Here is a 27,363-nt window from a genome sequence, read left to right as displayed (position 1 = left end):
AGTTTCAGGATCGTTAGCTGACGACGTCTTAATATTTGCTCGTTCCCAGACGTACCTTCCAAGGCTTCAAGAACTGAAAGCTACCCACAACTACCTTACGATTCTGGAGTATGATTTTCATGGATTACCAGTTCTGTGCAACGCCGATTTGTCTAGCAATCAGATCATCGCGCTTGGTCGAGAGTTGGTCACCAAAACTCGGTGTAAAGTCAACGATGGCGTGCATGAGGCCGCTTGGGATGTGCTCAGGATTTGTTTACAAGGTTAGATGGAAAAATCATCAGCAAAATTATGTAAACTCACTGAATATTTTTTTCAGATAACCCTATATTATGTGATGCCGCTTTGCCTGAGATCACATCGGAAATGGAGACCAATCACACCAGGATATACGGGGTATCCCATTGTCCTCCACTCAGCGAACAACCAATCACGCCGAGGCTCAACGCATTCTTGGGTAAGCTTAAACATTTTTCGTGATCAACAATATAGTTTTGTTGAGTGAGTTTAGTGAAAACACCTTTATCGAATATACCGCACATAGTGGCTTTGTTTACCATGGGCTGAGAAGTTCCGGGTACAACAAAGGAAACGCATTTTTGCATTTTGTTCAAAACTGGTTTTATTCATCAACTTAATCTACATCAAGAGTCACACAATCATTCCAGGGCCGCTCTAATGTTTCGAAACGAAGTGATGGATCCATGTTTAATTCATTGTTACATATCGACGCAAACATTGCAGTTTGTTACGTTTAAACATGGCCAAACACCGCTCAGAATCATCAAGTTTTTGGCTAACATTGAGCAAACGCGGCAGCCACTTCGAACAGAGCTTTCTCATAGTCAAAGGCTCGTGCAATATAAAACTAACTCGTACTTTTGATATTTTTACGATGTTATCTAACTTACGCAACTTCACTTTTCGATCATTTGAAACGATTTTGTGGACTTTTTAAATATTTTCTGGTGTTACCACCTCATTTGGACGTCCACTGTGTTAAACCACCGCGTTTGAAGTCAGCAAACCTACGTTTTATTGTTGTTTCTGATGGAGCAAAGTTCTTATAGCACTTTTCAAGCCACTGAACGGTATTCTTTCTCATCAGAAGGACTGTAAAATTTAAACACGAAATTGTTTTTGATCCAGTTTTGAAAATAATTTAGCACAATAACTCCCAATCTTATGAGTAGTATATCATGAAATTTTAACAGCTTTCTTTTGAAGGTTAGTGCTAACTGAAAAAGCGGTGAATGCAATAAAACTAGCGCCATCTATGTTAGGCCCGGGACTTATGAGTCCATGTTTTGTCGCTAGTGCTGATATCTCTTGTACAACACAAATAAATATTCTTTAAAAAAAAACTTAAATTAAAGTTGGTCTCCTAGATCAACCACCCCTTTATTGCTAATTTTTATAATATGCAGTATAGTACACCAATAAACTATAGTTTTGTTGCCCTACATTATATCTAGGGATGCAAGGTGTATATCCATATTATCGATATATCAGTGCAGAACACCAATATGTTGATGTTCTTTTTAACCTTAAATAAATCAAAAAAGTTATTTAAGCTTTGTCAAACATTCATCCGTTATATAATCTCCTATCTGATGAATAAATAGCTTCATGAAATTAAAAAATTATCGTCACAGCCGTTTTCCTTCTATTTGCATGTGAACAAGAGCTTTGTGGTGTTTCCGGAAGTCGAATCCACCTTTTCTTTCATCTTCTGAAGATAGAAATCGATGATATTGATGCGGCTACAGATTTATTATCTGAAATATTAGGCCTATAAATAGGATTTAAAGGTTTTTTTTTTACTTGAAGATTTATCGTCGGGAATCGATAAAATCTATTTTATTGAAATTGGATTGTCCATCGGTAGCCCCTGCTTTTTCAATCTTTCAGGAAATTTAGAGATTCCATCTCCAAAGAACGCGGTATATTTTGAGGCTATGCTCAGACAGGCCACGACTCATATATGGTAAACAATAATAATCCGAAGGAGCCAGGTTTGGAGAATGCGACGGGTGAGACCGACCTGCCAATCTAATGTCTGTAAGTCTGTTTTCATCGAGTTTGCAACATACAGTTGAGCGTTGTCATGCTGAAGAATAACATTTGTTGGTTCTCTGCTTGTTTTTCGCGCAGTGATCTGCTCAAACGTATAAATTGTAGTCGATACCGATCCCCGTTGATGGTTTCATCGGAGTACTACCTTCAGATTAATTTATCTTTTGTTTTCATTTTTTGGTTGCTCAGAACCCTTCTTGTCTTGAATGTCAAAATCATCACTGTTAACAGGTTGAAACCAGTATTTACATATTTAAATCGATAGAGTACGGTTGCAATAAGATCCTCTTCAGTCAGCTCAGCAACATGTCCACTTAGCAGCACCAGAGTCTTGATTTTTCATACATGTACAAAATAGATATATGATCTGTTCAAAGTCATTTTGTACATACGGCATCTAAATTTCTGACATCAAAACGTCGCAATGTTGTCGCATCAACTCTGAGTTTTAGTTCAGTTTGGCTTTGACATACAACAAAACTCTAATCTAAATAAAATAATTGAACAAAAATGTTATCAAATGTAATTTATTTTAACAGTGGTACTAACATCTACAAACTGCAGTTAATTATACAACCACAATAGCTTATAGGTTAGAGTTATAACCTCTTATCAGTATTGCATTCAAGTGCTTTCAATGCTTCCTTGACTGGTTTTGTTAAATGCGACGGCGCGTTATTGTGCTGCAAAATCACTTTACCATGTCTTTGAACCCATTCTGAACGTTTTTTGATCAACACATGGTCGAAATTGATCATTTGTTACCAGTAGCGATCATTATTAACTATCTTACCTCGTTTCAACACTCCGTAATACACCACGCCACTCTGTTTCCACCAAACACAGATTAGTGACCAAAACGGTTTGTCCTTGGAGTATATTGGCCGGCTTCGCCAGGTGATAACTATGATTTCTTGCGCTTAGAGTTTACAAAATACATCCACTTTTCATCACCCTAAACTATTCGATGCAGAAATGACTTCTGATCACACCTCTAAAGCAGTATGTCATTGAATTGATATGGCCATCTATTATCTTCCCATCTTCTGGAATTTCCCATTGCTAGTGATCGGTCGCTAATCCCTTCTTGGGCAACATTTAACGATTCTGCCAATTATTTCTGAATATAGGCTGGGTCTTCATCCGATAACTTTTGCAGATTCCCATCCGCAAACTTTTTCGGGCTACCAGAACGTTCTCCATTTTGCACATCGAAATCACCATTTCGATTCGAAACCATGCCTTACATGTTTTAAACGTCATGTTCACCGTAAATTTCTGCCAGCAAAAGATTGGTTTCAGCAGCTTTTTTTTGGTCAAATAAGAATAGTAATGGTATCACAAATACACGTTTTCAGACACGAAACTTGGCATTTTCAAAGATGTATACATATATGACGATGTTACTTTCGCAAAATATAACATGTATATTCATGTAAACTCAATAAGGGTCTCTATACATATATGTAAATTCATAAACAAAAAACTTTGACGAAAAAATCTTTTCACATTTTCATACTTGTTTAGTGTCATCAATTTAATAATTGATCTATTAGCTCTGTTCTTTTGTTTTCTTATACTGAAAGTAAACTTTTGAGACTTTCTCAGTAAAATCAGTCTTAGCTTGTAGGTCTACGCTAATGTAAAACTTGATTGTTCGTATAGGAACATCGGGTATTAAAGAAGTCAACTTGCAATTTTTCAACTCCTGGTAATACCTCCCCCCATGAGTAAGGAATGTCGATAAGGATAATAAAGGATCTAAAACGCCATGTTCATCCTCTTCACAACTTCCTAAAAGCTAATAAGATTAACTTATGATGAGCGCTTTAAATGAGTTCTTGAACATACTAACCGAAGAATGTATATTCTTGAATCAATGAGCGCTAATACACCAAAAAAAAACCAACTTGGTTAAGTAGCCTTAAGCCGGTAAATTTATTCGGATAATTACACAATTTTTTTGAAATTAAATGGCTCTTTAACAAATTTGTTCTTACTTGGGCCATAATAGTTTGCACTATTTAAGTAATGAATCGCAGGTAACCAAAATACCTCATGTATTCAATAGTTTGCATTCAGGAGCTATTATTTTAGACGTGTTGCGACTATAAATTAATTGATCCAAGACTAAAGTATATCGCCCTTTACATAGCTTCTTTTCGAAGGTTCTAAAATTTCTAAAATTAAAAAATAAATATTTGAATTATTATTAGTATGAATAAACTTACCCCAACCTACAACAATAAAACACGCTGTAACGATCACGAATTCGTTTCCTATTTATGTCAGTTTGGGATTTTTAACATTATCACCCATTTTTTAAAGCCAGCCTAATACTTCTTCGAAGAGAAATGATTCTGCATTTCTTTACTATTTGTGTATCCGGGTACACAACACTTCCTAGACCGAGAATACAATTTACGTATTATATTACCAACTTATATATACTATTGAAGTAATAATTTAATCTGTAAACGTTATAAAACGCTAACGCACTGTTCCCTACGTATGGTACACTAAAAATGGCGTCCAAAACAAATAAACAATTAAGTGCATCATACAAATGAGGTGAACTAATCGGATCCCCCGCGCTCTTAGCCTAGCGATTAAAATATGTAGGAATGTTAGTATGGTCGGTCAGTCGGTGGAAATGTGTGGCTGCCGCTGCAATTATTTGTCAGAACACCCACTACTATTTTTGGAAGGAATTTGCACGAGAACTGAAAACACTGTTTATTTTAATATTAAATTACACATGTGGTCGACAGGAGAATTGACAGGATATTAGGTTAGGTAGAGGGGATGGAAAAAAGAAAAGAGAACAAGACGTCGTCGTGATGGTCTTTTATAGCCTGGAACTGCATGGTACCAATCCACCGGCGTTGCCAACCTTTGTACTTGTTGTTGGTGAATTCGTGGTGGCCTAAAGGATCGTGGCGGTCGTCACATAACTCCCCTCCTAGTGGAACTGCCATGGAACGTATCTCTATGTGGTACAGGTTCTGGAGTGCACTCGCAATCACGCAAACAAACGCCCAGGAACTGCTGATGAGATGGGGATCCCAACCTGAGCGAGGAGTTTTACGGGATCAGCTGCCATCGATGTTGTAGCAGGACGTCGTTCGTCTTGGGACGTTTAGCTTTGTCTGAGGGTACCTATAAGTATGTTACGTGTCCCGTTTCGTGACGAGAGGGTGTTCATGTGTTGATGGTATACATGATGGGCTTCTGTGGTCTTCGTCCATCAGGCTAGTCTCGTGGGATGTCGTCGACCATTTGATATTGATGGGTTCCGTTCCTCGTGCTATCCTTCCATGCACGTGTCAAGCATCTGTCGAACGGCTTATGTTGAACTGATATACATGATTTACATTTAAAAAATGTCAACCCTACCCTAAATATAACATTACAAAATAATGGCCATTGGTTAATTAGAAAGCTCTCTAACATATACTTTAATAATTCCCATCGTTACAGGCTACGTACCAGATCAGACCAGTCCCACCCCCATCTACGGCCGACCCTCCTACGAACCCAAGCTCGTGCCTCAGTCCAACGAAGACATACTGGAAACCCCCAACCAGATCCAGGCCAAGATCTACCCACAGATCCGAGAACCCGTGGTGGAGCTGAGGACCAGCGACCAGTATCACACCATCGACCGTTTCCAAGAGGACGACCCGTCGGTGGTCCGAAAGCCGAGGAGAGACGAACCCATCGCGGAAACCCTTCACAGACTGTCGGTGACGGAATCCACCACCGAGATGTCGACGCAGGGAACCGCTGCGACCCTCAAGCCTAACCGAACCGATCAGGTCTACGATCCCGTGCTCCAAGGACAGGTCATCAACAAGCTGGTGTCCGAGATCGAGGAGTTGAAGTCGAAAGTGGAACAGCTGACCACCCAGAATGAGATGTTGCTAAACAAGACGACGCTAACCGGTAATCTCCCATAAACGCACAAGGAAAGCGGGATAACGAGAAGAGTTATACAAGTTTAATAATAGTATTGTTATAGAATAGTGTTAGAGCATCTTGAGCGTAAAATTATTTCCGGTACTAGTCATTGTTTTATGATAATATTAAACCAGGTCACGTCGAATTATAGAAATTATTATCCACAGCATCCGTGGCAGTTTAATTACCAGTGTTTTGAACATCTGACGTGAACGGGAACCACGAAAGCATCCTATATTTTTTTATAAAATTATTGATCTATAATCTCGAAGGAAAAAAGAAAACTGAAAAGATATCTTGATGTAGTACAAGTAGGACTGACGTCCAATGAAACGTAGATTGTATGTCAATAGAAAATATAACCTATTTATTAGTAATTTTAGTCACAGGCGTAAGTTTATAACGATGACTATAGCATATCAGTTGAATAGGCTATAGATGCGTGTAACATGTATAGTTGTCAAATGATGTGATAAAATAATGAGAGTACGCACGCAGAATCTTATACAAAATCGAAATATGATAAACCACAAGTACAATAAAAGTTTGTCATATACGGGTATATCATATTTCCCTCCCTTACAACAATATCCCCCACTATTTTTGTGCCATTCTATTGTTATGTATTCAAAGCCAATCGCATCTAGGTTAGGTGTAACATGACCAAATGAGCAAAATATATAAAACTATATTCCTCACTTTGTCATCTCCAAATTTATAGTACATAGGAAGCTACACTATCCTAGCTGTATATATTATAGATTACTTTTGGTAGCATTAATTTTATAGACATAATAGTTCCGTGATCACACGAGAACAATGTGTGAGACATGTGTAAAAATAAAGAGTACTAAATGATAATGAGTTTAATTTATAAAAATCCTGTTGCTGTATTATTAAATATGTAATGAATAAAGTTCTAAACATCTTTGGTTGACTTACAATTTGTAATAGCTATGTGGCATTAAAATCTGTTGTTCTTAAATAAATAAAGGTGTTAGAAGACCGCCCCGAGCTATCTCTACATAACACATCGTTATATTTAAAAAAAATGGAAATTAGATAGTGAAAACTAGTTAGTTGTAAGGCACTTTTATATAACAAAAAAAGGTATTAAGCAAATCAAAGCGACTAAATAAGCCAACATTTCAGAGATGATTTGTAGAATCGAGCAATTGTATTTAGCTAAAACTACCACTAAGCTGGTTCAAATAACATCTCTGAAATTAAAAGTTAAAAAAACTTTAAGAATTGGAAATATAGAGTTAACCTTCATTATTGAAAATATGTATTTCAATATTAAAATAAAAAAATTGTAAAAATTGTAAATGTTTTTTAATTTGTCATAGTTGTGTTAGCATGGTAAATGCCATGCTATAATTTTAGTAATATGTAGTTAGTTGAACTCCAAAATCAATCAGTGGGTTGATTTAAAATTTAAACATTCTAAACATTTTACTGATTATAAACCAAAGTTATTTGAAAAAAAAAATGATAAAATAATTTGGATAATTAAAAACATTTAAACACATTAAAAACCAAATTATATGACAAATCAATAGTACTAGACTTATTAGTAGTTAATATTATAATATACTATATTATAAATAATTATATAATATAAATACTATATAATAATCACAATATATATAAGTACATAATTTGAATAATGGCAAAATCTGTATATATCACAATATATTAAACTCATTTCACTTGTACACTTTTGTTTAGACAGCATAAAGTCACACCAATTAGTATAAACAACATACCTATAATAACTTCTAAAATTAAAAAACAACCATATTACTAGATGTAGTTTTCAAAGTAATTAAACTTACTCCTTGACGGTATTTGTTCATACAGGACGAAATCCGCGCAGGCTGTGAAAAATAACGTTAACGAGTTCGATATGGGGATTGCAAGGGTAAGATCCACATATTGTAAAGTAACAAAAAATAATACTGATCCTAATTGGTTTATAAGCATAGGAATAATGTACTGAAAATTACCTGTTTAAATAAACGCCTATTACAAAGCTTAATGAATTACCCAGCTATTTGTAAACAAATATATGATATCTAAATAAAGCTGTTTTATGTGTGATTCCGATTTAATATTTGTAATTCCAATGGAGTTTTTTTTAATTACGGGGTTTGTTACACCCCATAAAGCTGATACAAGAATAAGAGATCCTAGAAAATTAAGGATAAAAAAACCAACTTTATTTAAGTCTTCACTCACCTATTTTTAAAAACATATTTTTGTTCACAAAATACGGAAATTATTTAATTACTGTTTCTGTTTTTAAGAATTATGGTTATTATTAAGGTTATGTTTAGTGTTTGTTCAATATGAATTATACAATCGTAATATATCGATTATCCAAAAAATTAAAAATGTATAAATTCAAGTCCTATAACAACGAACAAATAAAAACTCATATTTTAGCTTATATTCTATGAAAATAAATAATTAATATTGTAAAGGCCTTAAAATGGGCCCTAGAAACTATCTATATTCCTCAACAAATGGAATTGAAATTAAACAATATAGAAATTAAAGGCATGTAAGGAAAGTACGTATAATTAATATATATAATTTTATAATTTAATAATATTATAATATAATAATATTTCAAGTATCTCGATTTTGTCCAACACTAGTAATAGTTCTACAGAGGACAATTTTTAAAAATAAATATATGACAGGAAAACATAATGAAAGTTATATCATTGGTCCATTTTGCGACAATAAAACAATCATATGGATTTTATTTTATACTCTAAGCTGTCAATTGGATAATGAATTTGTCAATATTTATAGGTCATTAAGGTTATGTTTTTAAACATTTCAGGGACTATTTTTTAATAAAAATGGTAATAGCAATTGGATTCGAAGGAAGTGCCAATAAACTCGGCGTTGGGATAGTTAAGGATAGCGTTGTACTGGCGAATCCAAGAATAACCTATATAACCCCACCGGGTGAAGGGTTTATGCCCAAAGAGACGGCTCAGCATCACCGGCAACACGTCTTGTCTGTGCTTAAGAAGGCCTTGAGTGAAGCTAAAGTATATATACGAAATTTGTGTTGAGGTTTCTTATATAGCTGTCATGTTTTAAGATACAGACCAAGGATATTGATGTAGTATGTTACACGAAAGGTCCAGGCATGGGTGCGCCGTTAGCTACAGTTGCAATAGTAGCAAGAACAGTAGCCCAACTTTGGAATAAACCAATTTTAGGTGTTAATCATTGTATAGGACGTATCCTTATACACTCAGTATACATTGCTACTTAATAGTTCTTCATTCTTAACTAATGTTAGATATTGAAATGGGTCGACTTATAACTGGGGCAAAGAATCCTACTGTTCTTTATGTAAGTGGTGGTAATACACAGATTATTGCTTATGCTAGAAAGAGGTACCGGATATTTGGAGAAACAATTGACATTGCAGTAGGCAATTGTTTGGATAGGTTTGCTAGGGTTTTAAAAATATCAAATGATCCCAGTCCTGGGTACAATATTGAACAATTAGCAAAAAAAGGGGAAAAATATGTTCCTCTACCCTACTGCGTTAAAGGAATGGATGTGAGTTTCTCTGGAATATTAAGTTACATGGAAGACCGAACTGATAATCTGTTAAAAGAAGGTGGTTACACACCTGAAGATTTGTGTTTTTCTTTACAAGAAACGATATTTGCGATGTTAGTGGAGACTACAGAACGTGCCCTAGCTCACTGTAATTCTAGTGAGGTGTTAATTGGTAGGTTTTTACTTATTGATTAAGTTTTTATGTTAATTTTTTTTATCTTAGTTGGTGGGGTGGGTTGCAATTTGCGTTTACAAGAAATGATGAGCGTTATGTGTGAAGAACGTGGCGCCAAACTATTTGCTACTGATGAAAGGTTTTGTATAGATAATGGAGTTATGATCGCACATGCAGGTGCTGAAATGTTCAGATCAGGGACCATTATGAAATGGGAGGATTCCACTGTTACCCAGAGGTATAGAACTGATGAAGTTGAAACTACATGGAGAGACGATTAAAACAAATTAATTAGTGTGACATAAAAGTGAAAAATATATTTTCAGTTAAGATTGTTATCAACTAATTTTTAACAGTTATTATCCATTACCTTTTATCTATGAGCAACATTGACAACATTTAATTTTACAGGTTTTTCTTAGACCATAGCTTTTTTTATTTGTATTGTTATTGCCTACAAATAGCCTAGGCTTTCTTCTCTGTGTATCATTAGATTCTTCTGTTACTTCGTTATTATCTAACAGTGTTCATAATTAGTAATATATAAAAACATAATTTAATATTACCTTTTTGTTCAGTTTTTTTGTTAGTTGCATTTAACTGGTGATTTTGTAGTGGGAGAGCATTTGTAACATTATGCATATAATTTATTTTGCTCTCTTCCTGATTTTTCTGATTGATTGAAGTATATACATCGTTATATTGATTTTTATATATTTTTAAAGAATCTTCCTGCTGTTTTAACAAGTTTTCGTTATTAAAAGTCATTACATTTGGCTGCACTGTAGCTTTTAAATTATTTCGCTACAACACAAAAACGAAATATAAAAAAAAGTAAAAACTACTTTTTCGGTCAAATACCTGTTGTCTTTTTAAAACACTTAGTTCATTTTGTAAAGATGTATGCTCATTTTTACTACATTCCAAAACATTCTGTAATTGTACTATTTTTTTGTGCAAAGTAATTCTTCTCTCATTTAATTGGATATTTTTCGATGCCCGCACTACTGTCAATTCATCCAAGAGATCTTTTTCTAAAACGTGATTATATTGTATTTAGTAAAACCATATATTGTAATATAATTATATTCAGTAAACGGTTTTCTTATTAACCTCTTCTTGAATGTTCCTGTTTTTTTTCATTTAATTCCTTGGAGAGGGTTCGTAATTTTTCACTGTATTTTTTAGTTATTTCAATCTTTTTCTTTGTGTACCTTGTTCTTAACGATTCTTTATCGCTTTCATTTACAAGTTTGGCATTTTCTATTTGTTCTTCCAGTTCACGACCTGATTTTTCTATATAACGTACCTCTTCTGTAATATTTATTAAAAAGTGTATTAAACCGAAAAATTAGTCACGAATATTACAACCTTCTAATTGTCGACATTCCTTTTGTAGATTACATTTATTGACATTTTCTAATATTTTTAAATTCTCCTGTAATGCAGCTTCATTATTTTTTAGTGTTTCTAATTCTCCTATTAGTAGTTGATTAAATTCTTTGACATATGTTTTACTATTGTTAGTTTTCTGTAAATTCTGTGGTATACGAATTAAACAATATAAGTTTTTGTTATAATCTTAAATACAATACCTTAATGTAGTTTTCTACAATATTTATATGTTCGTTTATTCTCTCTTGAGATGTAGAGTCCATGATTAACGCTGAAGATGACACACAGCTACTAGTTGTTTGTTAAGATATTAGGAATTGAAACAAAAGACGATCTATCTTGACAATTAGAGAAAAAAAATAATAAAAAGGGTTTCTATGATTATGTTTTATTTATAGTTCATATTATGACATTTTTCGTAAAATATAGTATCTTTTTATATAGCACCTAGTCTGATGGCACTTCATTATGTAAGAATAATCTCCAAAATCAAATTGTTAAAGCTCTAATGAAATATTATAGGAAGCACTTATATCGTTCGTATTCACATTTCGTGTTTTACATAACAAAATATATAAGAATAAATTACTTATAAACAAAAAATACTATATAAAATATAACATAAGGAAAATTATTTCAACAAGAAATAGGGTTTGGTTTGTACTGCGATTACCTCTAAGGCGACGCCACCTGAGATATGAAAAAAACACATTACTATTGAATTGGCCGGTAAACTCATATACTTACAATAAGTAAATGTCCACTTTTGTCTTTGTGGATACTTTCTGGTGACCCAAGCTGTATTTCAATAGTACCATTTTTTCCTTTCATTTGATGTTGGATACTGAAAACAGTTTTGGTTATTAAAAGGTGTTTATTGACTATTCATGATAAACTCACGTCGTGGTATCTATGACGGTGACTGATGAGGGATCCTTGGTGATATCTACAATCGATGTGATGGCTTCGATGATGTGCGGTACTTCAAGGAGCAGATCGCCTTTGTCCTTCTTGATTAAATCTTCCGGTATTCTGACTAGGAGGAATTTGTCGCTTTCGTGGGTAACGACGAACTTCAGCCGTTTCAACGGCAACACGTGTTTCTGTTTGACTGACCCTTTGCATTCCAAGACGTGCATATTGTTCTGTGTCACGATTACTATTCGTTCTCGTGGTTTGTACCCGTGACGGTCGTATTTCATCACTGATGTAGCGTACTGGAAGATAATTAATAAGTTAATGGTCGAGGTGATTCTATTGTTAATTTCATCATTACCACTTCCTTGTCTCCATTCAGCTGAGCCGAGTATCCGTTCTTCAGGGCGAGTACGTGATCGGGCACTCGATTATTTTCGAAAATTTCCGGCACACTGGCTGCATAACTTTTCTTTTTATTTTTAAATAAGCTTTCGGCCAGAACTTTGAGTTCCAGCTGTCTTCGCCTTTCCGCCGTTAACGTCAACCTACAAAACACGGAGCATATGAGTTTGATACATTATTGAAGGGGATCATCATTACCTGTATCTACGAGATAAATTGGCACCGTGCATGGTTTTGAGTAATTTTGACGCTTCCTCGCATACTTTGGGGCAAGAGGGCCATCTCTTGTCCAGCAGTTTCTGGGGTAGATTTTTGGCCAGTCTCTTCAGCCAGTTAACTTTCGCAATGCGCAAGAATTTCTGGTTATCAGCATTCGGGGCATCATTCCTTGTAATAAAACCGCGAATAAATCTGAAAAAAAAAAAGAAAATTTCGGTACCAAAAAGAAGAAAGACTGAAATTTGTAAAAGAATTTGGATAAGACCGCTTAAATGAGATTATGTGTTTAGTTGTCTATACCAACACATGAATATGTATGTAAATAATTAGTTAAATAATTGCATAAGTTATATAAGACTTATATAAGGAGATAGTTATATTGTTAATTCATGTAAATCATTCTGAAATGTAGTTAAAAAAATACAATTATGAGAATGAATTTTAAGTGACATTTTATTCAAACCTCACATTTAAACAACTTTGGTAGTAACAACAGTAGATCTGACATACTGAATGAAAAAAATATAAGATAGAACGGCAAAGAAAAACTGTTTGTCAAATAAAACCAATATATAGTTTATACAATAAAACCGTCATTACATGTCATCAAAATATCTGTTTGCACAGTGCGATGTTGCCGCATCAAATTGGGCTTTTGGTTTACGTTTGCTGGTTTACAATTTCCATTTATTATCACTAAAGTTTTAGATAATTTTGTAGATATTTCAGAACAGGGTCGATCACTACCAACATAAATAAAATTTCGTAGATTGATTTGGTTACATGTTCCGACACATCAGACAGCATTCTGTCTATTTTAACTAGGATAAAATGAAAATCCGATCCAAGTTTAAAACGAATTTTACTTCTTTACAAACTGTATTTGGTAGTATATGCAACGTCACATATGACGAGCTTTGGTTGTTTTACTGGATAGATTATATTGATTGCTTTTTATAATTAACTCTATGTGGAAAATATGACGTGTTAAAGGATGAATATATCTTAGTGGGTTACTTGGAGGAAATAGTGGAGAAAAATTTAAGAAATTAATCATGTAATAAAGAAGTTAATTGTTTTTTAAAACTTAGACAAGTTGATGGTTTTTGACTTAATGCCAAAATATATGCAGTAATATGATGTTTTATTCATAAAACATTTTCTCGCTTGTTTTTTTTTTATTTACTTGATATCCTATTTAAATTGTATGTTTTCAAAATTTTCATCGGTGTGCTTATTTTATTACTGGTGCAATTTGAGCTTATTTCCGTATTAAATGTGTTTTTTATAAAAAAAACTGTATCACTGTTTAAAAATAACGCTGATAAGAATATTAAACATTAAACACAATAATATTACCAAATTAAGGCAAGATTAGTGAGCCTGTTTGAAATCGTGAGCAGATCATAACCAAACTAAACCATATGTGCTTTTCAATTTATATACATTTTTTAAAATAACTCCTTCACCATTTTGTTCTGAAAATTTGAAAATTTCAATGAAAAATGTTTCCATAGTGTTAACATTATTTTTATTAATTAAAATTCCACAAAATTTTGACTATATTAGTTGTATAAGTGTATACTTCAGAGTAGAGATTAAGAGTATGAGCTTTTAATATGAAATGATATAAAAAATGAAAAGATATATTTTCTGTATGATAGAATATTTGAAATCTTAATGGTTAGTTTTAATTCATTTTAAGTTCGTTTAATGATTTCTATCCATGAACGGTGTGAAACAGTATTTGATGAGTGAGTGCATTTTGTTATTTAAAAGATTAAACTTTGATCAACATATATGATAAATATATATTTTTATAACATATTAGATTTTACTAAAATATTTTTAACGCATTTTGGTTATATACCTGTAGGAGAGCTTTGCAAAGAACACATAATTAATTTCAATGAATTACGGTCGTGGAATTATGATCATTGTTAAACGACTACTTACGATCTGATTACTTCGGCTGCAATTCGTCTTTTCTTTGCATTGGTTCTAGCTAGGTACCGCCTGGCGTTCTTTTGTACCACTATGACCGCGGCCTTCAGTTTTAGGAACTTCGTTCTCTGAACGTGGCCTTTCCAGTGGGCCTGTATTATGGCCGCTATATCGTGCTTCTTCAGTTGGAAGGCATCTTCTGTGCGGAATAATGTCTGTGGATGTCTGATGAATAACTTTGTCCTAAACAGGGAATAAAATCAATTAGTTGTGTGGTTAGAAGGGCGAAGGAAATATCGTCGTACTTTCCCATCTGGTATTCACGCGATTCGTAGCCCAACTGGCATACCAGATGTTGTACGCCGTCCTTTGCGCTTCCCGGGTAATGAGGCCAAGTATCTTTGCACAAACTCTTGTATCTCTTGAGGAATAAGTCGTACGGACGTCTGTACGCGAAACCAGCTCGTCGAACCCTTAAATTCTCCATCAGACCCAGATAAGTGATTTGATGCCTTACTATTTCTTCATCAAACACAGCTGAAACGGTCATCAACGTTCGTCGAGAAAAATAGTTCAACAATAACTGGTCGGTAGTTCTTACCTGGACTTTTGTTCAAATTCGGTTTGATACATCTAATGTAGGATGGTTCCTTGTCCTTCAAGATGTTCATCAGGTTATTGAGGGAGTTTTTGAACTGGGTGATGGCGGTGTCCGGCCTTTTCTTGCTCCGCAGTTCCGATTCGGGGAACACCGACTGGATGATATTGTTCGAGGAGGAGCACATGGCCTCTCGCAGGTCTCTGAACAGCAGATCGTTGTTTTTCTCGATGAAGGATTTGACATTGTAGGTCACGGCGCCCGCATAATGAATCAGCATGAATTCCTGGTGAATAATTTTAGTTTATATGATTTAGCCTGATATTAATTATTAGTAAGTAGGAGAGTAAATAGAAGTAACAGGTCAATTGAAAAGTCAGCGGCCTACCTACTATAGTAAAACACATTTTTTTTGGCAAAATTAGTTTTTTTTAACGTAATTCCCTTCAAGGGTGATACACAGATTATAGCGACCCTCCAACTTTTCGATACAATTTTTGTAATACGATTTGTCCTTTGCATCAAAATAGGCCTCAGTTTCGGCGATCACCTTTTCATTCGATGAAAATTTCTTCCCAGCGAGCATTCTTTTGAGATCTGAGAACAGGAAATAGTCACTAGAGACCAGATCTGGAGAATACGGTAGACGAGGAAGCAATTCGAAGCCCAACATAGGGATTTTTGTAATCGTTCTCACTGACTTGTAACAGTTTTTCTTCAATTGCGGCCGTTTTTCTGAGATTTGGTCCTTCAAATGGTCCAATAACGCTAGGTAATAGTCGCTGTTGATAGTCCTTCCTTTTTCAAGTCAATGAAAATTATACCCTGTGCATCCCAAAATACAGACGCCATAAGCTTACCAGCCGACTGTTGCGTTTTCCCACGCTTTGGAGCGGGTTCATCGTGTGCAGTCCACTCGGATGACTGTCGATTGGACTTCGGAGTGAAATGATTGAGCCATGTTTCATTCATTGTCACATATTGACGCAAAAACTCGGGTTTATTATGCTTGATCTTTCTTCGGTGCTCATTTAACCCCGTCTAAACTTAGCATACCAATCCTTGATGGCTGATTTTCCTGGGGCACTGTCCGGAAACTCGGCATCAAGCCAAATGCTTTAACTGTATTTTTTCCCTTCAGAAAGCAATATTTTATCAACACGCGAAATTCCTTTTTATTCATTTTTTTCACGATAACAAACAAAAGTTGCTTCGCTCAAAATGCTATAATTCACAAACTAATGATCCGACAGCTGTTAGATTTATATACGAATCTTTTGAGGGTTAGAGCTAACTAGGAAATATATGGATTTAATTCTAGTAGCGCCATATATGTGTCAGGCACGGAACTTTTCAATTGACCTGTTACCTATCTCAGTTTCGTTTAATGACAAGTGCCCTCAAAGTGTGACAATAAGAATTCGAATTATATGTTTGGTGCTAATGAAGTGTTCTGTAGTCTAAACGCTTTGTAAGAATAATATCTGGGTTTATGTAACCTTTGAAGGATCGGACTTCCGTTGTAAGTACATCATATTATAATATTCTACTGTGACTTTCGTATTTCATTTTATTTTCGGATTATAGAATATAGAAATGGCTTTCTACAAAAAGAAAATACTAACAACTGAGGAAATTATGGCTGTTCTTGAGGAATTAAAGAGAGAAGAAGCCATTGATGCAGTTATTATACGTCCTGAAGTAGACGAACTTGTTACGCACACAACTCCCAACGTTACGTATGCATGTACTATACATGAAAATAAATTATTGAAAAATATCGAGGAAAACATGTTTTCAGTGATTAATTTTTTTTTGACAAAGTGTTAGACTAATTGTGAAATATGAACACGTAGAAAGAGAGCTTGTGAATGCCTTTTAATACATGCATGATGACGTTTATATAATAAGTTAATTTTGACTGCATTTTGTGAAGTTAAACTTCGGGTTGCGTAGCAACTCTGGGAAGAAATGGGTTAATGTGATTTTGTTCCTAACTACCCTCGTAATCACATATAAAATACTTACGTCACGTCCCATAACTTTTTGTAGTTTAGCATCCGCTTTCTTGTGACTGATATAGTGCTCGTGATAGCTCAGATTATCGTCCAGCTTCGCTAGCAAGGTCAAGTCCGTGGGATCGCCCGGTCTCAGGCATTCCTCGTCCATGAAAGCGATCAGTCCTAGTGAAAAAAATTAAAATTAAAATCTAGCGAGCTGGGCTAACTTTCCCGGTGGTTCGTACCTCTGTGTTTGGCCTCGATGAGATCACAGATGATCGTGTTGTCAAAGTAGCTGATCTGTTCCCATTGTATGCCTTCCTTTTCGTACTCTTCCTGTTCGGATTTCAACGTCAGCTCGATGAACAACTGTTGGAGTTTTTCGTTGCAGAAATTTATACATAACTGTTCGAAACTGAAAGTGGATAAAGGTATTTTGCATTATTTGGTCGCTATCAATTGCTAATAGTAATTTTGTCATAACTCAATAACCAATGGACAATTAGATATTGAGTATTTATTGGTAGGTAATAGTGTGTTTGTGCTGCATGAACTGTTTATTTAGTTCATTGAAAAACGGTTTTAGCTTGGAAAACTTATTAAGGAATATTTAATCAACAATACTTTGAATAAAATACAATTTCCTATCATTGCCTATAACAGGTTGGTATAGTAATAATTTTAGAAAGGTGACTAAGAACTAATTTAACATTAACAAAAGCTTTTAAAGTAAAAATTGCAATAAGGTCGTAAGATTAAGAGAAAGTTCATTAGAAACATTCGACAAGATTGTTGGTATCTCTTTGAAATACTGAAATACAAAGTATAAATTACCTATTCCTGTCGAATATCTCAAATCCGTAGATATCCAATATTCCTATGACCGAATTTCTTCTTATGTCATTGGGCTGCAAGGAACTGTTTATTCTCTTCACCAACCACGTGAATAATCGATCATAGACGGCCTTGGCTAGGGCATCTCTGGCATATATGGCCAGTTCTCTATCCAGTGGTGTAGTCACCACGTCTCTGATTGTTTCTATAGTGCGTTGTGTCAACGACAGTCTCAGCTTCTCGCTATCACACTTGAACAGCTGAAACAGGTCGTAAAAATAATTACGTAATTTCATAAACATCTCCTATCTTATAGTGCTTTTTTAATTATTGTTTATTAATAATAAAAAATTCTAAACTTTTGTCTTCAGAATTTTTTAAAATTCAAATGACATTGAAGGTATTTCGCTTGTAACGTCGATTATAATTATTCAAGCTTTACCATTTAGATAATCATTCGAAAGAGATTGTTAATCTAGATAAAAGGCAATTGGCCTTTATGGGATAGTTTATAAAAACAGAAACAACTAGCATTGATGATAATGTTAATGGTTTAACTGAGAGCTACGTCACAACGTTGTAAGCGAAATGAGTGACTTGGAAATATTAATAAACAAAAAAAAACATTATAGAGCTGGATATTATAGATATAGATAAAAAATCAATAATGTGTAAATAACATTAAATTGAATGAATATAATTACATATATAATTTAAATTAATTAATTTTATATATGTGCTATTTTTATTATTATTCCTCTTCTTAAACAGGATCAAATTATGGGAAGTTGTGTAACGATGTGCGTGTGAATTGAATCTAAAGTGAGAGAACATATTTATAGCTAATAGGTGGATGCTATAGTTTATATGTCAGGAATAAATGAATGACTGTTTTAGAGGGCCAGTTTTAAACTATAACTAAACATCCTTTAATTCGATATATCGATATATTTTCAAAAAATATCGATTTTTTAGCCGATATTTTTTTGACCGATATATCCATATTTTTGTAAGCCGATATTTTTTCAAAAAAAATTATAATTCTTAAATATTATAAAAAACTAAATTAATTAAAAAAAAATATCGATACTTTCTCCGACATATTTTTGAAAATATCGAAAACGTTATACCGATATTTTTTAAATATCGATATTTTTCTCGGTGGTCAACATCCTTTAGTAGAGTGCTGCAAAGGAGGAAGAATATATAAGTCAATTATATGTACATCATATTCTTCTTTTTTTTTCACAACTTGACTATAATTTTTCTTACATTAGAAATAAAATATAGAAAATGTGTACCATATGTTTATCTTATATACATAATATTTTTACATACGATATATCACTCACTATCTTGTTTTAAATATACTGAATCTGTGCTATTTGTAGATGATGTCATTCTGAAATAAGTATTTCGAATCTTATCAATATCTTAGCATATATTTGTACATATATCTTATTTAATTAAAATATTTTTTGTTCATATATCTCAATTGTTATTAAGTTTTGAAATTTTTTCAATTAATTTCTATACTTTATATTATGGATTGAGGTAATATTTAGCAACAGGTAATTCAAATTATAACCAATATCTAATCTTTTTATTAAAATTAATATATATATTAATGAACAGAATAATTTATAGATATATTGCTAAAAATTTATCAGTTTTCTTTGTTTTTTTTGCTTATCCTTTATGTTATCTTAATCACCATATTATATTGAGTGAAAATGAAGAGGTTTTATGTAATATGTCTACGTTTCAGATATCTACGGATTTATTTTGTTAACAATCACTTACCCTGGCGATATCGTCAACCAATTCTGACTTTACAATAACTGCTCGACCATCTTCTTCTGTAAATCCGACGTTACCCAAATGCAAAATGGCTGATACTATATGGAACATGTCTTCTTTCTCCGTTTCGGAAAATTCCAACGTGGTTAAAGCCCTTTCCACCTCTTTAAAGGAAGTGCTATCTTCTAGGTTAGCGTGCTGTGACTTTCTCTGTAATAAAAATCAATCATCTCATGAATATCCATGTATAATTGAGATATGTGTCGTCGTACTTACCCCGTTGGATAAATAATAGTAAGAGTTGAGGTCCCGCTTCAGTTGAAGCTGATCGAGCAGGTGTTCTTCGGCACCCTCGAGCAGCTGGTAGAAGATATGGAAATTCCGCTCGCCAGGAGCCTGACTGATCACCCTGGACTTTTCCAGCAGGTAATTGAGGATATTGCCACCAACAGGACTACCCTGAAGAAATATAAATGATTTGTGATCCATTTTTACACTATCTTATTTTGTCATAAGTTTGTAATCGTTATTGCAAAAACAAATTGTAGGTTAGTTAGTAGTGACTAGTAGCAATATAGTGGTAAAAAATTAATTTTCGACATATTTTTTATTTTATTCAAAATGTATTGCTTACTAGTTTAAAAAAAATCTTGGAACTCTATCTCAGAGCAACCTACAAGCTTCAGTTTTAAATTTAAACTATAATAAAAATGAAATAAAAAAATGAAATAAAATGAAAATAAAGGAAAAGTTTGTTGTCAATACAGGAAACAAAAAGAACTTTAATAGAAAATGAGAACATATAAAGAAGCTGGAACGAACATATAAAGAAGAAAAGAGAAGAACTGGATTGAAATATAGGAAAATGTATTGGCTAATTGGAAGAAAATAACAATTATCAGTACATAATAAATTGCTATTATATATTACATAATACTGAAACCGATATGGACAAACGGAGTTCAACTATGGAGATGTTCTCCAAAGAGTAACATAAACAAAATACACATTTTTCAGAACAAAGTCCTGAGAAGTTTTGTGGGCGCACCCAAATACTGCAGGACTGACTACTTACATCGAGACCTTCAGATACCTACAGTCAGTCAAGAAATCAATATAATTGCAAGGGGGCATGAGGAAAGACTCCATTCTTATGAAAATATTGAAGTATCACAACTTTTAGATACCACCAGAGTACGACACAGACTCAAAAGAATCAAACCATCTGATCTTGTGTAGTGTTGGGTAGTGAGGTGCATATAATAAAAAATACAACATGTCATGTATAAACATTATTTCACCAAAGGCTGAGATAGGGGCGATAGGTCCTCCTAGTTATATACCTAGATTTTTTATCATAAAGACAAATAGTAGATTAGTCGGAAACGACTAGTAAAAATATAATAATTAAATAATAAAAAAAAACATGTTAAATATCTGACATTCTATATACATATCAATTAATTCTGCACAAAAGAATATGATGAAATTGTCAATAACATATACATAATATACATTGTTAAATATAACATTTTGTCAGTTCATTTCATCGTATTGTATGAAAAATGTATTTGCTTATATTAGATTGCTGAGTAATCTCGCTATATCTTTATGAGTGATGTAAGACAATTAATACAATGATAACTAGGCTCGTCAGTAAGCAAAACAAACTCATATCTAAACCCTCTAACATAAAAATAAATGAAATGAAATCGTGTTTTAGTTATTTTCAATTTATTTCATGGTCATCCGGTTATTTATCATCATTTTATTTAATTTTTAGGGAAAAAACATCATTGTAACAATAAATAACGCATCCTCCGGAGATACACTTACTTCAAAGTTGAACTGTATGTCCATAAATTTGCCGAAACGGCTCGAGTTGTCGTTCCTGTTGGTCTTGGCGTTACCGAAGGCTTCCAACACCGGATTGCACACCAACAGCTTGTCTCTGACGGTTTCTATGTCGCCCTTGCGTTCTGTAACTTCGGCGATGTACTGGATGACCTTCTTCGAGGCCTCCGTCTTGCCAGAACCAGATTCGCCTGCGAAATAGACACGTCACCGCTGGATTCTTACGTGCCTAGTTAGTTCGACAGCTTACCTGAGATCAGTATGCATTGTTCTCGATTTTCTTCCCTCAACGAACGGTATGCTGTGTCGGTTATAGCAAAACTGAAAAAATTTAGTTTAAAATTTAGTTTTTATTTCATTGATTAATTTTACATGAAAGAATCTGTCAATCATAAACCTTTTTAAGATTTATGTGCGTATTTCATTGTTAAAATTTAAATATTATAACATCTGTAGCGATTTAACATGTATTTTCGATTGTTTTATCCAAAATACTTATATTTTGACTGTAAAAGTGAAATGTAACCGAATCCGTCTATTTGTATTGGTACTGGTTGACTTTGTTGCCAAATGTCTACAAATTTCTTCAAAGCATTAGTGATTATAATTAGAGGTTATAGACCGGCAAACTTCGTAAACCGAAAGTTAAAGTTGATGCGGCAATATAGCTCTATACTGACGTTATAAATTCTAATAAAGTTCATTGGATATTTTATTGGATGGACTATATTAACTTGCAACATTATCGGCCGAAGTATCGGTTAAACTTTAAGCGATAGATGTCTTACGGGTTTATTTTAATAGAGTTTCTAGGTTAATGTGAAGTAATATGTCGAATATACGATGTCTCTTGTCAATTATGAAATGTTGATGGCGGAATTTAGGTTAGTTGTGAGGAATTTATCGAACATTTACATGTCAAATTAGTTTCACTCACTCACTCATAATTTGTTAGCAAATAACGATTTTTTTTTTAAACGGTTAATTTTGAACAGCATCTAGAACAAAGGCGATGTAATAGGAAAAATAAAAATTAGGTGTTGCTTGTTCTGGTGGATGAAAAAATAAATAGATTACAAAAAGCAAAAATGGAAATTGGCTACACATACTACATGGCCACATATAATATGGATAGTATCTAAATAAGTACCTATAAAAATATACAATGAAGAAAAAAGGTTTCGTAATCAAAATTGTAACATGTATTTACCATATTCAGTAAATTCAGATATTGTATTTTTAAATATATTTCGGACAATATACAATTAGAAATTAAGATATTAGTGATCAGATTACATAGTGTTTTTTGACGTATTGTGAAAATATTTTTTATAAATTTGAACTAATATTTAAGTAAAATGTTTTACTAAAATTTAATTTTTAAGTTCCCGCTGGAGTAAATAAACCCTTTTTCGCGCACTCATGTGGCTGGGACGAACAATACTTACTCCCAACTTTATACATGGGAGATCACACTCTAAATCTGTCTATTCTGTGTTTTATAATAAGAGAGGTGACAAATGTCAATGTAAGGCCTTAGTGGTGTATGTCTTTAAGGGGGAACTAGGTGTAGAGGCTTCAAAAAAATATTTTTTTTGTCTCATAAAACTATTCAAGAACATACTCTGAAAATTTCAATGTAAAACTCGAAACTGTTTAATAGTTATAAGCGTAATAGGCGGAGCGCGTGATGTAGTACGAGACGATATTAGAAGGATTCTTTGTTTCTTTTAACAACAGAGATTTTGCTTATAAATATATAGTATTCGAAACCCACTAAATAGGTTAACTTTCATAAAGTGCGTTTTATTTATACAAAATATGTATTAGTATCCGAAAAATGAGCCACCACGGAAATCGGTATACAAATCGGCACTCAAATAACTGTGAAAGTAAAAATGAAGAACAAGAAGAAGGAGAAAAGAACGAAGGGAAATAAAAGCAGATGAAGAAAATTAAGATCTATCGACGGATGATTTACTCCAGAGATGTTGAGACGTTCTTGCTCACGGTTGAACAGAAAGTTTTAATTGTTTGGTAACAGTCAGAACCGACTTCACAAAATAAATAAGGAACTAAATAGGTCGGTACAGTGCCCAAACAGTTACATTAAATTAGATTAATTTTGTTCCTTTTCAATTTTGTGTTTATGATATAAAATTATATTATTATTTTTGTATCGTTTGAAGTCTCGGCACCGAATTCAAACTGATTTTTATTTAGTTTTTATAAGGATTATTGCGTACATGTTTTATTTTAAAAAGTTTTTTTTGTGTTAAAAGCCTAAGTTTGATTATATTTTACCTTTTAGAAGTGTGTTTTTTTTTGTGAAACTATTTTGTTTTTCTCTTTTTAGTGTTAGATATTTACTCAATAAATTACGCAGTTAGTTTATTAAGTATTACAACAGATGCCCCAAGTAAAAGTACAGCCCGTATGATGAAAAATAGAAATAAAGAAACAATGATTGAAAATTACTCCCCCAAGCAGAGCATGTTAAATATCTTGGTATGCATTTAGATCGACGCCTAACCTGGAAGAAGCACATACTCTCTAAACGGAAACAACTGGGACTAAAATTATATCAAATGTATTGGCTCATTGGGCGCAAATCCAAGTTATCATTAGATAACAAGGTATTACTGTATGAGTCTATACTCAAGCCCATTTGGACATATGGAATTCAACTATGGGGTACCGCTAGCAAATCTAATATATCCATCATTCAACGGTTCCAAAATAAAGTGTTGCGTGCCATTGTTGATGCTCCGTACTATATTTCAAATAAAGTGATACAACGCGATATTCCCCTAGAACCTATTACGAGTGTAATTCAACGTGTTTGTGTGAAGTACTTCGAAAGAGTGTCAGTGGATCCCAATGTACTCGCTAATCAGCTAAATATGCGACGTGATAGTGAAGTGCGTAGACTAAAACGTTTAACACCACCTGATCTGATTACTGGACATATGTAGACTTTAGAATAAGCATTAGAATAAGACTAATTAATTAAGATAATATTTTATACGGAAGATTGCTTAATGAAGTGATTTTCTACATGCCATGTATATATAATATAGACAGAAGAAATACTTATTGCCAATAGGGCAGATTGTGGACTCACGAAGAGTAATAAAAAAAAGGCTCTGGGGCCCGCTACGTAGTCTAGGTTATTTGACAAATGTTTCAACGAAACTAGGAAAAAGAAAGTTGCTGCTCTGTTTGGAATCGAACCCGCGACCTCCGCGTGTGAGCTTAACGTATTCACTATTACACCATAGAATCATGGTTCTAGGACATCTCATATGATATTGTCAGTGCTTAAAAAGCAATCTGAACGTCTTTTACACTGAAATACTTCGGATTTTTGTCACATCAGTTCAGCAATAACATCATACACAATTATCTAATTGTTATATAAAAATATGTGAAAACATTATATGTGCCTTTGAAATTTGAGGTTTATTTTTCGAGTCCCTTGATTTCCCCAGCTTCCCACATCTGATCCTAACTTGGTACCAGTGGGACGACCTCGGAAGTGCACTCTTTCGAATAAAAAAATAATTTTGAATATCCGTCCATAATTAAGGGAGAAATCGGCGAACATACATTAAAAAAATATACAGTCGAACATAGAACCTCCTCCTTTTTTGAAGTCGGTTAAAAAATTAAATTCGCTTATACGTTTGGGTAAATATTAACAAAATTCAATTTTCAATAGCAACGTCTAACAGAGAAAAATAAGCGTTTAACTGGATTTTAGATTTCATCAATTCCTGGTAGTCGTAATGTAACAGTACATTTTATGATATCATTGTATTTGCCTTGTTTTGTCATAGCCTCCTTAAATACCATAATCTTGAAACAATGCACGGTCTATATGCGTTGCGAAATCCAAGCGCAACAATTTTACACCAGGCTAAATGTAAAATAACAATAATCGAGGGGAACAATAAAATCGTAAACGATTATATTGCAAATCCTTCTCAGTTCTGGCCGAAAATAAAACAAACGAGTACCGTCCAGTTATGCAAAAGAGAAAGGTTTAACCGTAGCCAGCTCGATGCTAGACTCGATCGGCTAGGGTGTTTTGCATCTTAAGGTTCAAGTTGTAGTTTCATGCAGAAATTTTAATATCCAATAATTTTAATATTCAGATAGGTGGTTTTTGGCGACTCTAGCCAGTGTTTGATGATTAATTTTAGATTAGGTCCACATATTTAGATGCATTATTTTATTTTTGGATTTTAATTTATAACTAAATTCTACGAACACGTCATAATTTCTATGAACAAATTCGTTGAAGAATTTACTGCGACAACTTAAGTACTAAAAATGAATGCATTACATTTCCAGGAGTTCTACATATCTGTATCGGGAATATCTATGACTCTATTCATAATAATGCACTAAGCGAAAATTATTAATTTATATAACTATAAATTTTCAATGAGCTTGATAAAAACACCAATATTAAGTTGTCGAATTACCGATACTATATGATAAGTATGGCTCTTATATGTCATGATTCAGTTAATGTCAGTTCCTGAAATACATGATGAGATTGCATTTTAAAATTGAAATGCTTTTGAAAGAGACAAATATGTAGAAATCTTCATGGTGATAAGTATATATATATATATATATATATATATATATATATATATATATATATATATATATATATGTATATATATTATATATCAAATGTTATTTAATGGTACTAGTATCCTAACAGATAAGCTGACAAGTTTCGGGCTTAATATATAGATGGCTCTAGTTTTATTGCCTTCACCACTTTTTCAGTTAGAACTAATCTTCAAAAGGAAACTGTTAAATTTTCATAATATTCTACTCATAAGTTTGTGAGTTATTGTGCTAAGAGTGATACTAGTTTTGTTATTTTCAAAACAATGGATCAAAAAAAATGCTTCTTGATGGGAAAAAATACCGTTCAATCGAGGCAATAGCTTAAAAATTGTTATAGGGACTCCGCTCATCGGAAACAACAATCAAACGTTGGTTTGCTTACTTCAAACGTGGTCATAGAGACACCGATGATGCAGAAACCACTGGGCGCCCAAATGAGGTAGTAACACCAGAAAACATCAAAAAAAATCAACAAATTTTTTTTCAATGATCGAGAAGTGAAGTTGCGTGAGTTAGCTAACATCGTAAAGATATCAAGAGACGCTGATTGTTTTATATTGCATGAATATTTGATTATGATAAAGCTGTCTTTAAAGTGGATGCCACGTTTGGTCGCTGTTGGCCAAAAACAAGAACGTGTTGATAATTCTGAGTAGTGTTTGACCATGTTCACTTCACTCCGGAATCAAAACGATCGTCACCTGAGTGGACAGCAACTGGTGACAGTACCAAAAATGGTATTGAAATGTTAGAGCGGCGCTGGAATGATTGTGTGGCTCTTGATGGAGATTATGTTGATGTATAAAGCCAATTTTGAACAAACAAAACCGCATTTTCTTTGTTACGCCTGAGACTTTTCAGCCCATGTGTTACTTTAGTTCGTTTGTATGCGAAGCTATTTCTAGACTATTTTATTTATTGGTAAAAGAATGTACACAATCAAG

General features: G+C 33.5%; 5 protein-coding genes across 8 annotated transcripts in view; 2 read left to right on the top strand and 3 right to left on the bottom strand.

Annotated features, from left to right (window-relative positions):
* The window catches only part of ltl (leucine-rich repeat-containing larval translucida), a 56,348-nt gene extending 49,451 nt beyond the window's left edge, over positions 1–6,897 (top strand). The window contains exons 10-12 of the mRNA XM_076407238.1: positions 50–263; positions 320–457; positions 5,557–6,897. Of these exons, the coding sequence (XP_076263353.1) occupies positions 50–263; positions 320–457; positions 5,557–6,035 (831 nt within the window). The 3' untranslated portion in view covers positions 6,036–6,897. The remainder of the gene's footprint in view (positions 1–49; positions 264–319; positions 458–5,556) is intronic.
* Positions 2,589–8,414, bottom strand: LOC143198173 (transmembrane protein 234 homolog). Of its 2 annotated transcripts, XM_076407239.1 has the most exons (6): positions 8,278–8,414; positions 8,086–8,228; positions 7,875–8,034; positions 4,308–7,817; positions 3,932–4,256; positions 2,589–3,877 (listed from the first exon to the last, which is right to left on the bottom strand). In XM_076407239.1, the coding sequence occupies exons 1-4, from the start codon at positions 8,291–8,293 to the stop codon at positions 7,741–7,743; spliced, it is 396 nt and encodes a 131-aa protein (XP_076263354.1). In that variant the 5' UTR covers positions 8,294–8,414; the 3' UTR covers positions 2,589–3,877; positions 3,932–4,256; positions 4,308–7,740. The 2 variants fall into 2 exon arrangements, with proteins under 2 accessions (XP_076263354.1, XP_076263355.1); XM_076407240.1 differs by lacking the exons at positions 2,589–3,877; positions 3,932–4,256 and having other exon boundaries at positions 5,272–5,410.
* A 382-nt stretch (positions 8,415–8,796) lies between these two features.
* Positions 8,797–10,370, top strand: Tcs3 (Probable tRNA N6-adenosine threonylcarbamoyltransferase Tcs3). The gene is made up of 4 exons (XM_076407225.1): positions 8,797–9,104; positions 9,158–9,299; positions 9,362–9,802; positions 9,854–10,370. The coding sequence occupies exons 1-4, from the start codon at positions 8,910–8,912 to the stop codon at positions 10,084–10,086; spliced, it is 1,011 nt and encodes a 336-aa protein (XP_076263340.1). The 5' UTR covers positions 8,797–8,909; the 3' UTR covers positions 10,087–10,370.
* LOC143198169 (uncharacterized) lies at positions 10,097–11,598 on the bottom strand. Its single transcript, XM_076407226.1, has 6 exons — positions 11,401–11,598; positions 11,177–11,345; positions 10,919–11,119; positions 10,667–10,839; positions 10,372–10,609; positions 10,097–10,322 (listed from the first exon to the last, which is right to left on the bottom strand). The coding sequence occupies exons 1-6, from the start codon at positions 11,461–11,463 to the stop codon at positions 10,183–10,185; spliced, it is 984 nt and encodes a 327-aa protein (XP_076263341.1). The 5' UTR covers positions 11,464–11,598; the 3' UTR covers positions 10,097–10,182.
* Positions 11,573–27,363, bottom strand: part of Myo61F (unconventional myosin 61F) — a 64,545-nt gene continuing 48,754 nt past the window's right edge. For all 3 annotated transcript variants that reach the window (XM_076407224.1, XM_076407222.1, XM_076407221.1), the window contains exons 4-18: positions 22,020–22,090; positions 21,752–21,960; positions 20,192–20,374; positions 19,919–20,125; positions 18,116–18,375; positions 17,527–17,696; positions 17,310–17,464; positions 15,285–15,567; positions 14,989–15,220; positions 14,696–14,926; positions 12,719–12,931; positions 12,477–12,663; positions 12,101–12,417; positions 11,948–12,044; positions 11,573–11,890 (exon numbers count right to left, since the gene is read on the bottom strand). In XM_076407224.1, the coding sequence (XP_076263339.1) occupies positions 11,876–11,890; positions 11,948–12,044; positions 12,101–12,417; positions 12,477–12,663; positions 12,719–12,931; positions 14,696–14,926; positions 14,989–15,220; positions 15,285–15,567; positions 17,310–17,464; positions 17,527–17,696; positions 18,116–18,375; positions 19,919–20,125; positions 20,192–20,374; positions 21,752–21,960; positions 22,020–22,090 (2,830 nt within the window). In that variant the 3' untranslated portion in view covers positions 11,573–11,875. The remainder of the gene's footprint in view (positions 11,891–11,947; positions 12,045–12,100; positions 12,418–12,476; positions 12,664–12,718; positions 12,932–14,695; positions 14,927–14,988; positions 15,221–15,284; positions 15,568–17,309; positions 17,465–17,526; positions 17,697–18,115; positions 18,376–19,918; positions 20,126–20,191; positions 20,375–21,751; positions 21,961–22,019; positions 22,091–27,363) is intronic.

Source organism: Rhynchophorus ferrugineus, unplaced genomic scaffold (assembly GCF_030347505.1).
Source record: "Rhynchophorus ferrugineus isolate W39M unplaced genomic scaffold, kcgeb_rfMv2 rfM6, whole genome shotgun sequence".
NCBI lineage: Eukaryota > Metazoa > Arthropoda > Insecta > Coleoptera > Curculionidae > Rhynchophorus > Rhynchophorus ferrugineus.
This window is presented reverse-complemented; position numbering and strand designations above follow the sequence as displayed.

What these genes read in the sequence shown, in the direction of transcription:
- LOC143198173 (XM_076407239.1), bottom strand. An exon ending in ATTTGTTTACAAATAGCTGG is followed by an intron (nt 8,035 to 8,085) that starts GTAATTCATTAA and finishes GGTAATTTTCAG; the next exon opens with TACATTATTCCTATGCTTAT. An exon ending in TGAACAAATACCGTCAAGGA is followed by an intron (nt 7,818 to 7,874) that starts GTAAGTTTAATT and finishes TTTTAATTTTAG; the next exon opens with AAGTTATTATAGGTATGTTG.
- Tcs3 (XM_076407225.1), top strand. Translation starts at nt 8,910, where the DNA reads ATGGTAATAGCAATTGGATTCGAAGGAAGTGCCAATAAACTCGGCGTT. An exon ending in AGGCCTTGAGTGAAGCTAAA is followed by an intron (nt 9,105 to 9,157) that starts GTATATATACGA and finishes TCATGTTTTAAG; the next exon opens with ATACAGACCAAGGATATTGA. An exon ending in TGTTAATCATTGTATAGGAC is followed by an intron (nt 9,300 to 9,361) that starts GTATCCTTATAC and finishes AACTAATGTTAG; the next exon opens with ATATTGAAATGGGTCGACTT.
- LOC143198169 (XM_076407226.1), bottom strand. Translation starts at nt 11,463, where the DNA reads ATGGACTCTACATCTCAAGAGAGAATAAACGAACATATAAATATTGTA. An exon ending in TTGTAGAAAACTACATTAAG is followed by an intron (nt 11,346 to 11,400) that starts GTATTGTATTTA and finishes CGTATACCACAG; the next exon opens with AATTTACAGAAAACTAACAA. An exon ending in GGAATGTCGACAATTAGAAG is followed by an intron (nt 11,120 to 11,176) that starts GTTGTAATATTC and finishes TAAATATTACAG; the next exon opens with AAGAGGTACGTTATATAGAA.